This window comes from Lutra lutra, chromosome 7 (genome assembly GCF_902655055.1).
Source record: "Lutra lutra chromosome 7, mLutLut1.2, whole genome shotgun sequence".
NCBI lineage: Eukaryota > Metazoa > Chordata > Mammalia > Carnivora > Mustelidae > Lutra > Lutra lutra.
The window spans coordinates 20,881,988-20,894,124 of record NC_062284.1 but is presented as its reverse complement, the minus strand read 5'-3'; the positions used below and the strand labels follow the sequence as shown (position 1 = coordinate 20,894,124).

Below are 12,137 nucleotides of genomic sequence, written 5' to 3'. Positions count from 1 at the left end.
CTCTCTCTAACAAATAAATAAATAAAATCTTAAAAAAAAGAGGCAGGAATGAACATCCAATGAGAAAGAATGACAATGGCAGCATCTTCAACAAATGATTTTGGGAAAACTGGACAGGAACATGCAGAAGAAGGAAACTGGATCACTTCCTTATACCACACACAAAAATAAATTCAAAATGGATTAAAGACCTAAATATGAGTCCGGAAACCAAAAAAATCCCAGAGGAGAACATAGGCAGTAACCTCTTTGACATCGACTGTAGAGACTTCTTTCTAGATATTTCTCCAGAGGCAGGGAAACAAAACCAAAAATAAACTATTGGGACTTCATCAAGATAAAAAGCTTCTGCATAGAGAAGGAAATAACAAAACTAAAAGACAGCCTATGGGATGGGAGAAGATATTTGCAAATAACATATCCAATAAAGGATTAGTATCCAAAATATATAAAGAACTTACAAAGCTCAACACCCAAAAAACAAATAATCCAATTTTTAAAAATGGGCAAGAAGACAAGAACAGAAATTTTTCCAAGGAAGACATCCAGATGGCCAAGAAATGTAAAAAAAGATGCTCATCATCACTCATCATCAGAGAAATGCAAATCAAAACTACAGTGAGATAGTACCTCGTACCTGTCAGAATAGCTAAAATCAACAACACAAGAAACAACAGGTATTGATGAGGATATGGAGAAACAGGCACCCTCTTGCAGTGTTAGTGGGAATGCAAAGTGGTGCAGCCACTCTGGAGAACAGTATGGAAGTTCCTGAAAAAGTTAAAAATAGAACTACCTTATAATCCAGCAATTGCACTACTGGGTATTTACCCAAAGAATACAAAAATACTAATTCAAAGGGATACATGCACCCTGATGTGTACAGCAGCATTATTCACAGTAGCCAACTTATGGAAGCAGCCCAAGTGTCCATTAACTGATGAATGGATAAAGATGTGTGTGTGTGTGTGTGTGTGTGTGTGTAATAGAATATTATTCAGCCACAAAAAAAAAAAAAAAAAAACAAAGAAATCTTGCCATTTGCAATGACATGGGTGGAGCCAGAGAATATTAAGTGAAATAAGTCAGAGAAAGACAAATTCCATATGATTTCACTCATATGTGGCATTTAAGAAACAAAACAAACAAGTAAAGGGAAAAAAGAGAGAGAGAGAGAAATCAGGAAACAGACTTAATTACAGAGAACAAACTGGTGGTTATGCAACGGGGGGGAGCATGGAGATGGGTTAAACAGGTGATGGGGATTAAGGAGGACACTGGTCATCATGAGCACTGGGTGTTGTACCCAAGTGCTGAATCACTATATTGTACACCTTAAGCTAATATAATACTGTATATTAACTGACTGGAATTAAAATAAAATTTAAAATAAAAAAATTTTAAAAGAAAAGACTTAGGAGACATTTAACATACCAGAAAGATGAGGATTTTATAATCCTAAAGTCAACTAGCTATAAATAGAAAATTAAAACATTTTTTAAAATCTATGGTATAAACCTTTTGAAGTGTTAGTAGTGACAATTTTCTTAATAATGCATGCCTCATTTTACTCATGTTTTATAAAGTACTAGTATTTGTAGTATCTTCCCAACAAAGATGGGCTCCTGGCACACAACAGCTCAAGTCACTTGAGCACATGCACATGTATGAAGGTGTATACATTCAGATACACACACAATATATTAGACAAAATAAATAACACTGACATTGTTTTAAAGTGTTTTCAACAGCATCACTCACTTCATCCTTAACAACTCCAGAACAGTGGATTCCCAGACTAAAATTAATATAGTTGTTTTTTATAGATAATGTGAGTAGAAGAAATAAATTCTTGAATTTATATCTTTCCCAAACTGAAACAGTTCAAGGTCTTCACAAAAGCAAAAGAAACAGGGGTGCCTGGGTGGCTCAGTGGGTTAAGCCTCTGCCTTGGGCTCAGGTCATGATCTCAGGGTCCTGGGATCGAGTTCCATATCGGGCTCTCTGCTCAGCAGGGAGCCTGCTTCTCTCCCTCTGTCTGCCTGCCTCATGCCTACTTGTGATCTCTCTCTCTCTGTCAAATAAATAAATACAATCTTAAAAAAAAAAAAAAAAAAAGCAAAAGAAACAAGCCACAGTTTCTGGTAAATTTTATGTCCTAAACTCAAGAAATGTTGCATTTTGGGGGCCTGGGTGGCTCAGTGAGTTAAAGCCTCTGCCCTCAGCTCAGGTCATGATCTCAGCGTCCTAGGATCGAGGCCCGAATCGGGCTCCCTCCTTGGCAGGGAGCCTGCTTCCCCCCCCCGCCTCTCTCTCTCGCCTGCCTCTCTGCCTACTTGTGATCTCTCTCTGTCAAAAAAAAAAAAAAAAAAAAAGTTGCATATTAAGACTGACAGATTACACTTGAATAAAAAGTTGGCTAAAGGAAGTATTTGACCTAATATATTACCCTTAAATCCTGTAGGAACAGTCCTTGTAACTACATTTTTCTTGAATAATAAAATATGAGAATTTACCAAATGCTTACTGCCTCCTTATTTTTCTTATTCCTAGAATAGTATTACAAGAATTATTAATAATAAACCAAGAAAGAATCCAGACTATTGTTATACGGTCCTTCTGCCTTCTCAATCTAAACGCAAATATAATCCAATAAAAGTACCATTTGTTACCATGAGTTACTCTGTGCTATCAACATTTTAAATGTTTTTTACTGTAACAATATCCAACAGAACCTTTTTAAAATCACCGCACCAACTCCAGGATGATTCTTGCCCCAAGTGCAGACTGAAGGCTGTTTGGCCAGTTTGAGAAAGGTGTCCACCAGCTGCTGCTTCTGTCCGTTGGGACGCACCAAGTGGAAGGCCTTCGCCAGCATTTTTAGTTCAGGAGCAGAAAGCAGTTCAAGCACTTCAGAGAGTTCTTGCAACTCAGACTCTGAAATGGATTTAAAAAAAAAAAAAAGGTTAAACATGGTTTTAAAGATTTTTACTATTTTCTAGCTCTATTTACTACTTTAAGAAGAATGAAGCTCAGTTAGATGCAAATATAATGAAATTCTAATGCAGAAATTGTAATTAGCAGGGGCACTGGTTGGCTCCATTGGTTAAGCTGTCCCACTCTTGGTTTCACCTCTGGTCCCGATCTCAGGTTTGTGAGACTGAGCCCCGCATCAGGCTCTGCACTGGGCATAGAGCCTGCTTAAGATTCTTCCTCCCCCTCTCCCTCGGCCCCACCCCCTTTCCTCTCTTAAAAAGAAATTGTAGTTTGACAAACCAATTATTACAGAACATGGAAAATGGTAGGTATCTCATAAAAGTTTATAGAACAGAACTTCTCACCAAGAACTAAAGGAAACTGAATAAAATAAAGACACATATGGATAGCTACTATGGCTTGGACATCCTCTTAAAAAATTCACTGGTGTATTCGCTCTCTGATTACAAGGCCTCCAACCAGACCTCTCCCAAAGAGGTCATCAGCTCTCCTCCCCTCCCCACAGGCTCTGGCAGGACAACCCTTCATGGGTTCACTCACTCAACACACATAGACATGTCTGCTATTATGGGAGCCAGACACCATGCTAGGCCTGGGATTCAGCTGAGTCATACCTGGCTGGTCTGCCTTCAAGGTGTTTACAGCTTAGGGCAGTGTCTTTTTCCTCCATTTAGTAACTACTTATGGGGTGCACAATGCATGCTGAGGAACGTTCGATGGCCCTGGGCACACTACAATGAACGAACCACAATCTCCTGGCCCACAAGGAGCTCACCTTGTATATATATAAGCAAGTATATATACATATACATACATATATATATATATATATATATAATATATAAATATATATTCTTATATACTTATATATAAGCAAGTATATATGTCGTGCTGGTAACAACTAGAAAGAGAAACAAAACTGACCAAGGCAAAGCAAACATGGTGGGAGGGCTGGCTGTATACACGGGGCAGTCAGGCAAATCTCCGAAGAGGTGACACAGAGCAGAGCTAGAGGAAATGAGGGAGGGAGCGAGGGAGCGTGTGGCAGCAAGCACAAGGCTCTGTGAGAGGAGCGCACCGAACACAATGAAGAACACAGAGGACTCCGTGGCCATAGCGGAGTGAGCAGGAAGGACAGCAGAGCCAGGGCCCAGGGGCCGTACAGATGAGGGCAGGACTTGGACTTGACTTGCAACAGTGAGCCACTGGGGTTCTGGTTTTGTTGCTTAAAGGTCATTTAAAGGTAAGTCAAGGCTCACCTGGCAAGCCTGCCAAACTTGTGAATTTACAAATCTGTACCAAATCCTCGCAGTCAGCTGAGGACAGAAGCTCCCAGGTGGCCCTTAGGGCACTGACGTGTGGGAAACAGTGCTCCAAGCGGGGCCCGTGTCCTGCTGCCCAGTCCCTCACATTCAAGCCTCTTCACCGCACCTCTCTGCCTTTGCCCCAGCCCTACCCTCTCCTTACCAACTGCTCTCCGCGACAAACTTCCACACTGAAACCACCGGGCTTTCGCCTGATTGGCTTGTTTCAGTCTAAACTGTCAGCAATTACCCAAGACTCCCCTTCTCCCTCCGCCCACGCTTCTGATACGACCCTGCCATCAGTACGGGTAGGTGCTTAAGGAATGCCACTGACAAGACGGGCAAGGCTATCAGTCTAACAGTCTCCTCGGCTCGAATCAACGAACTTCTGAGGCAGCCAACTCCAAAACTGTAAGAGCTGTATATGTGTAGGAGTGGGTGGATGGAGATTCCAGAAGCAATATTAATTGCAAGCAAGTCAGCTTTATTCTCTCACAAAGATGAGCCATCTGAATGAGTCAGATTCCTGCTGGAAGGTGAGAGCTGAGGAGGGATGAGTTTCTTTGGTGGTCCATGGCCACGTGGCTCTCCAGAGGGGACTTTATCGTCCTGAACATGAGACAGTCAAGGAAACAATAGGAGTCTTCACCCAGGCTAAGAATGGCTTTAACATGAATAATTTGTTGTCCTCAGGTTAAAAACTCAAATTTAAAAACAAAACAAAACAAAAACAATTACTATTTACCAGGCACCAAGCCAGAGAGGACACCATACTGGTATAACCATCGTTCTGCAGAACTTAGCTCTTCATGTCCTATTTTCATTTTACATTTTCTTTGACCAACCGTACCTGTCTGCAGAAAGCCTGCTTGCCGCAATTCTCCAATCACAGGTGTTAGGTCAGGGGCAATCTCTTCATAGTCTAATTTATTCATTTTAATCCAGCTGAATTTACGTTGAAAAAGTCTTACATATAACTTCTGAGCACTATCTGCAATAGAGTTAAGAAAAATGGTGAAAAATATTAGGGCTCTTCTCAAAACAACCACATGTTTTAAAATTGAGTGTAAAAGTAAAGCATATTCTATTAAAAATAGACTTATGCTGAGGCACCTGGGTGGCTCAGTCCATTAAGCATCTGACTCTTGGTTTCCACTCAGGTCATGATTTCACGGATCATGAGATCAAGCCCTGCATCGGGCTCCCTGGGTAGTCTGCTTGAGAGTCTCCCCTTGTGCCTCCCCTCACCTTACATGCATGCTCGTGCTCTCTATATGTAATAAATAAAACACATCTTAAAAAAAATACACACAGGGGCGCCTGGGTGGCTCAGTGGGTTAAAGCCTCTGCCTTCGGCTCAGGCCATGATCCCAGGGTACTGGGATGGAGCCCCACATTGGGCTGTCTGCTCCTCAGGGAGCCTGCTTCCTCTTCTCTCTCTCTCTGCCTGCCTCTCTGCCTACTTGTGATCTCTCTCTGTCAAATAAATAGATGAAATCTCTAAAAAAAAAAAAAAAAATACTCTTTATGCTTACTCAACTGATCTTCCAAGAAAACATTTCTCTTCATTTGGAAAATAAAATTTGCTTCAAATAGAAGTCCTCATGGAGAAATCTCCCTGTCTGGTGCACCTGTTAGCACAGGACAGGAAGAGCATCCAGGGTAGGAAGCCTTGGGCCAGCTCTGCCACTTCTGAATTATACGAGTCTATGAATTTCACTGAGACTCCATTTTCTCTTCTGTTAGAAAAAGGCGGGGACTGGGGCAGTAACACCATCTTCCTTTCAAAGTTGGTGAAAAGATTAAAAAAAAAAAAAAAAAAAAAAAAAGATGAGGTAGGGGTGCCTGGGTGGCTCAATGGGTTAAGTTAAGCCTCTGCTTTCGGCTCAGGTCATGATCTCAGGATCCTGGGATTGAGCCCCGTGTCCTGCTCAGCAGGGAACCTACTTCTTCCTCTCTCTCTGCCTGCCTCTCTGCCTACTTGTGATCTCTCTCTGTCAAATAAACAAAATCTTTAAAAAAAAGAAAAAAGTTGAGTTATTCAATGATTGGTGGATCAACCACTAAAAAGTTCCAATACTGATAATGATTATTGGCCATTTCAAAACTTCAAAGAACCAGGTTTCCCCATTTCCCACCACCATTTTTCCTCCCTCAGAGAAGCCCTACCCAAAACTCCAGTTATTTTGTTCTGTGCTTTCAGTTCACTATGCATGATTCTATTGTTGGCTGAAAATAATCTGAAAAGATTTTCAAAATATGCATAGCTTTGGTAAGGCAGCCATCCCTAACTCAGTGATCTTGGTAAAGTTATTTAATTAACCTGATCAGTTTTCCTGTTACCGGAATTATCTTTAAATTTCTGCCAATTCTAAAATGGTATAACTATACTTCTTTTTCCCCCCTTTTTTCTTTAAAGAGGCAAACTCTTATTACCAGTACTTATTTTCACGCAGAGGCATTGCAAATGGTATCTGTAGGGAGCCATACACAAGAATCTACAGAACTTGCACTAGGGAAACTATTCGTACTTCTCTGTCACATAGAAGCACAGAGCCATGGACCACTCGAACGTTCACATGAATGCTACCAGCACCCACCACATTGACAGAAGAGTCAATGTGGTTATCATTTATGTCCATGTTCTGGTGAGGACCGCACAAGCAGAGATGGAGGGCTATGTAGATAATTTATGCAACACTGCCCAGATAAGTATCACTCACACATTAAAAAGTAATACAAAGTCTGTAATTCCATTGTGTTTACTTAAAATAAAATTCCTTCTCTTGAACCTTACTGGTAATGTTTAAGGTATTTTTTTTTTTTTTTAAACTCAACTGGAGTCAGATCTGACTACAAATTATGAGAGATCAGTGTAGCCCCCAAATAAGCTTTTCCTACCTCAAAGGGGACTCAGTTCCATAAAGCCATCATGGCCCTTTGGATTAACAGTACAAGGGTGGCTTTTGCTTCAAATCTGCACTACCGGCTTGGAGCCACCACTGGCTGCCAAGGAACTGAGGCATAGACCAGTATTTTTAAATGCACCAAATTAGCCTGAAAGTTTCCAATTCCTCCTCACCCTGACCTTAAAAGGCAGAGCCCAGAAACCTAGCATATTATCGGAGGAAAAAAATATGCCTCGGTGTGTTCTTTCCTGTATTTTATTTCATTTTTGAGAAAATGGTTAAGTGAAAACAACAGAACAACCTCAGTTAATCTTGATTACATGCTCAGAATGCAAAGTACGCTCTTCTAAATCACTGTATTTTTTTCTTAACGTGGAAAAGGCTGTTTTACAACCATCAAATATACACATCAAGGAAAAACAGCTGCTTCCATTATAACCAAAGTACAGCTGGTAAGGAGAGGCTACTGCAGAAGCAGACACAAAATCCTGTCCCTTTTTCATGCATATTCTTCTCAAGCCTTGTAGCTGGCTGATGCCCATTGAGTATTCCCAGAGGACTCATAGAACCACACTGACTCCTTGTGGTCATGAGTACTGCCCAAATCAGAACAGCAAATGGAAAACAAAACCTTAAAAGCACATGAGGTTAAGATACCTGATAACTGACAAAATTTAGTTACAATTTCCTTCTCATGTTCATCGAAGAGCATCCTATCCTCTTCGTTCTCAAATACAGCTTTCAGCACCACCAGGAAACTCCGAAGGTAGTAAGGATGACTGGGTGGTACTGTAATCGTTTTATCAGGAACATCACATCTTGACCCCTGCTCCGAAGGAATTATGCAAGTGATTTCATTCTTTAAGTCACTGTCACCTTCTGGAAGGCCCTGGATGTTACAACCTTTAGAGTCATCCTGTGTAGAACTGTGAGATTCTGCCTCCCAATCTGACAACTGTGTTTTAGGTTCAGAAGCAACAGTCATTTTTACTTCTTCACAACTACCTGTCTCACATTTTTCAACATCTTTTCCGTCTATTCCTGTGACAGTCTCCCACTCAAGACTGTCCTCTGAAGTAGACCCCAATGGATTCCCAAGAGTTAAATCTGGTGAAAACAACACAGAAGCGTTATCTGAGAAGGCAGGGGTGAGGGGTGATCTCCCACATTCCTGGGTAGCCTTTTGGCTTTCAGCTTCCAGTGTTTTAGTGCCTTCTACAGTATGTTCCTGAGTTCTCTGTTCATTAAGAGAGTCACAGGTAAACACGTTTTCCTTTTGAGAACTGTTCTCCAAAATTTCATCCTTGTCCTCTGTCTCTGAACAGTTATAAACCGGGCTCCTAACCACTGTGGATGGGGGACTCTGTGGACTCTTACTGGCAAATTCCTCATTCTTCTTACATATTGATCTTTTAGCTTCTGTGTATCTTCTGGACAGTTTAGATGACAGGCTTCCCAGAGTAATGACTTTCACATTATGATGTCTCAGCTGATCTTGAGTTCTGCACACCAAGTCATTATTATTTTTAAAGTAGGGGCTGGTCTGCTGTTTCATGCCCGTTTTTGCTGAACCACTTTGGTCAGGGGTTAAACTTGTCTTTGATGGTGACAACTTTTCTAGCGTTACATCTTCTAAGACAGTATGGGTTGAATTTACTGAGGACGCATTTGAATTTGTTAAGCCAACCTGCCTCAGATCAACTGGAATGATGTCACCACTGTTAGCACAATTTTCATCGAGATGCCGGTTTAAGTCGAATCTCGGCACCATTTTACTACAAATGGGGCAGGCAAGTTTAGCAGGTGGGACATTGTTAAAAAATGAAATAATAGAGTTACACGCATTTTTTTTAGTTTTACTGACTGATAAACTTCTACGAGCTCTTTTCTTTGCAGGAGATTTCCCTTCTGACATAATGAGTATTAGAAAAACGGGGTGTTTCCGGTAATAAAACACAGGATTTCACTGCAGAGTGCCAGCACCTGTATACTTTTACTTCCCTGACTTAAAAAAATAACAAGTGGGATTCTAATCCTATTTGACTTCATGTTTTTCATTTAGTCAATTTCTTCTTCCTACAAAATAAAACACACGTGGATTAAAAACACTTATGAATTCAACAGAGTGGGCAAAGTAAAACATGCAATGGCAGTATCCCTTGAGATAAGAAAAATCCTGGACTTGGAACAGAAGACCAGGGTTATAATCCCGGGTCTACATGCAATATCGGTGTGACCCTTATGACCAACGTTGCGCTCCGCAGGGATAACTTCTGAGACTTCTTACGCTCTAAAATTACCCATTTTTTTTAAAGGGGGAAATCTATTACAGATCCCTTTTCAAAACCATTTCGTCAGTAACCTTTTCCGGGAGAGAAAATGCCTATCTGCACGATCCCCGGAGTCACTTCGGTCTCACAGGCCCGTACAGAGGAACCCTCCAAGTCGCGGGCATCCCGTCAACACGCGTGGGGCCCCCAGTGCAGCTTCAGCCATCGAACTTCTGAGGCTCTGGGGAGCACGGCCGGCCCTTCCCCCCGGGACCGCATGCGCGCACCTGGGACCCGCACCTGGGACTCGCACCTGGGCTCCGCCACCACGCCCGCCAGCCCTTCCTCCCTCCTCCGCCCTCCCCGCCCCGCCGCCTCCCGCAGCCCGCGCGAATCCCTCGAGCCCATAGCGCCCACCAGAAAGCCAGCCTGCGACCCCGGCGGGCCGCCCCGCGCTTCCCACGGAGCTCCGCGCGCTCAGGCATTCCCAGCCGATCCCCGCGTCTCGACTCGCTACAGGCTCGGCAAGTAGAGGCCCGAGTGATCGATCCTCCTCTCTTCCACATTAATGGCTTTCCCCCATCCAGAGTAGCCGATGCTGGCAGAACCGTCCGGGGCGACCCCGTGCACTTCCTCCAGCACACCTGGAGACCCCTCCCTGCGCGTGCACTCGGAGGGAACCCTGTCCCGAGCCTGTGGGAAAGTGGCCTAGAGGGACGGGTGGGGAGCGCGCTCAGTGTCAGGGCGAAGCGGCCTCCTGTGAGCAGATGCACGCGGGGGCTCCACTGACCCCGCGCCCGCGAGTCCACGTGGAAGGCTCAGCGGTGCGCTCGACTTTCCCTAAGATGTGCTGCTCGCCGCCTTGCTACAGTAGATGTGAATAACCTCAAGAGCAAAGGAACAATAAAATGCAGCTAAGTAGTTAGGGAGTAGGGAGTGTGGGGTATTGATTATTTGTTTTTCATATGGTTTAATTGTGAAGTTATATAGTTTAGTGTATAATAATGGCTGCTTAATAACGGACATTTTTAACTGAAACAGAAGGTGTATCACTCAGCTCTTGAGCACTGATACCAGCTGGTTCCAGCATCCCCATGAATGATTCTGAATGTTAGCTTCCTGAGGTCAGGGGCTACGTGTTACCCTTTGTCAGTGCTTACAACAGTGGCCGGCACGGTACGATCAGGATGCCAGCATGGCCAGTTGCTTCTTCTGGGTCCCAGGCTTCTGATTGTATCCTCACATGGTGGAAGGGGCTAAGGTCTGCTTTCTAAGAGCACAATCACATTCACAAAGGCCCCTCTCATGATCTAATCACCTGCTAAAGGCCCCACCTCCTAGTACCATTACATTGAGGGTTAGCATTTCAACATGAATTTGGGCAGGAGGGGTGGGGCATATGCAAACGTTCAAACCATGGCAACATGTAAGTTTGAAATGCCAATCAGACATTGTTGTGGATGAAGACACTTGAATTTATTAATTAAATCAGGTCAGGAAATAAAAATTCGAGAATCATCAGGCTTTATATGGTATCAATATATGACACCACAGAGTGAATACCAATAGAGAATTAAAAGGTCAGGAAGACTGAATGGCACAATAAAAAGAAGGGAGATGAGAGTGAGCCAGTAGAGGAGTCTGAGAAGTTACCAGTGAGGAAGAAGGTGAACAGCTGGCATCCAGAAAACCAGGTGAATGATGTGTGGTAAGGATGGGGCAGGGGTGGTTTTCAGATGCAACTCAAACAGAAGATGAGTATTGAGGACAAGCATTAGATCTAGCAATGTGGAGGGCATTTGGTAACTTTGACAAAAGCTATTATTGTGAAACAGTGGAATGATTGAATAGGATTCAAGAAAGATGGGGAGACAGGAAATGGAGACAATACAGGGACCAATTCAAAACCCAAGTTGGTATGAAGATTATTTTAAGCTGAAGGCATTTGGGATTCAACAGATACAGAAAGAAGCCTTCTTGGAGCTTCCCTTATCTAAAATAAACTTCTAGGAAATAACACTGCCATAAGGTCCCTCTTTGGGGAGTGAGTGGGGACTGGGATTTTATTACCAGGAAGGAGACCTAGAGAATATCTACTATAAATTCTCTCTCCAGGGAAATCTTAAGGCCACAAAAATGTATGAACACCTGCACGAACAACCATTATCACAAACTTTCTTATCTCCCATTTGTTCTTCTAGAAACCAATGTGCTCTTCCCCAAAGACCTTTTCTACCCCTTTCCTTTCCTACTAACTTTAACCATCTATCAAGCTACTTTTTTTTTTAAAGATTTTATTTATTTATTTGACAGACAGAGATCACAAACAGGCAGAGAGGCAGGCCGAGAGAGAGGAGGAAGCAGGCTCCTTGCTGAGCAGAGAGCCTGATGCGGGGCTTGATCCCAGGACCCTGAGATCATGACCTGAGCCGAAGGCAGCGGCTTAACCCACTGAGCCACCCAGGCGCCCCAAGCTACTTCTTTTGTAAGCTCCCATAAGTAAATGAGTAATTTTTCCTGTTTTCCTGTTCATCTTCTTTTGTCAGTTTAATTCACAGGCCCCTAGGCACTAAATCTAAGAGGGTTGAGGAAAAGTTCTTCCTGACAACAGAAGTGTAGACTTAAACAGGTTTTGTAGTGAAGGAAAGCAGAGAGGT

The 12,137-nt window shown here is 42.9% G+C and overlaps 1 protein-coding gene across 5 annotated transcripts in view; it reads right to left on the bottom strand.

The window, feature by feature from the left end:
- FAN1 (FANCD2 and FANCI associated nuclease 1) overlaps window positions 1-10,035 on the bottom strand; it is a 32,114-nt gene extending 22,079 nt beyond the window's left edge. For 3 of the 5 annotated variants that reach the window (XM_047737528.1, XM_047737532.1, XM_047737531.1), the window contains exons 1-4: window positions 9,898-10,035; window positions 7,868-9,286; window positions 5,152-5,292; window positions 2,736-2,937 (exon numbers count right to left, since the gene is read on the bottom strand). In XM_047737528.1, coding sequence (XP_047593484.1) covers window positions 2,736-2,937; window positions 5,152-5,292; window positions 7,868-9,125 — 1,601 coding nt within the window. In that variant the 5' untranslated portion in view covers window positions 9,126-9,286; window positions 9,898-10,035. Of the gene's footprint in view, window positions 1-2,735; window positions 2,938-5,151; window positions 5,293-7,867; window positions 9,287-9,572; window positions 9,717-9,780; window positions 9,849-9,897 lie in introns of those variants that run through there. The other 2 variants (XM_047737530.1, XM_047737529.1) reach the window with 2 other exon arrangements.
- Between the last annotated feature and the right edge of the window lie 2,102 nt (window positions 10,036-12,137).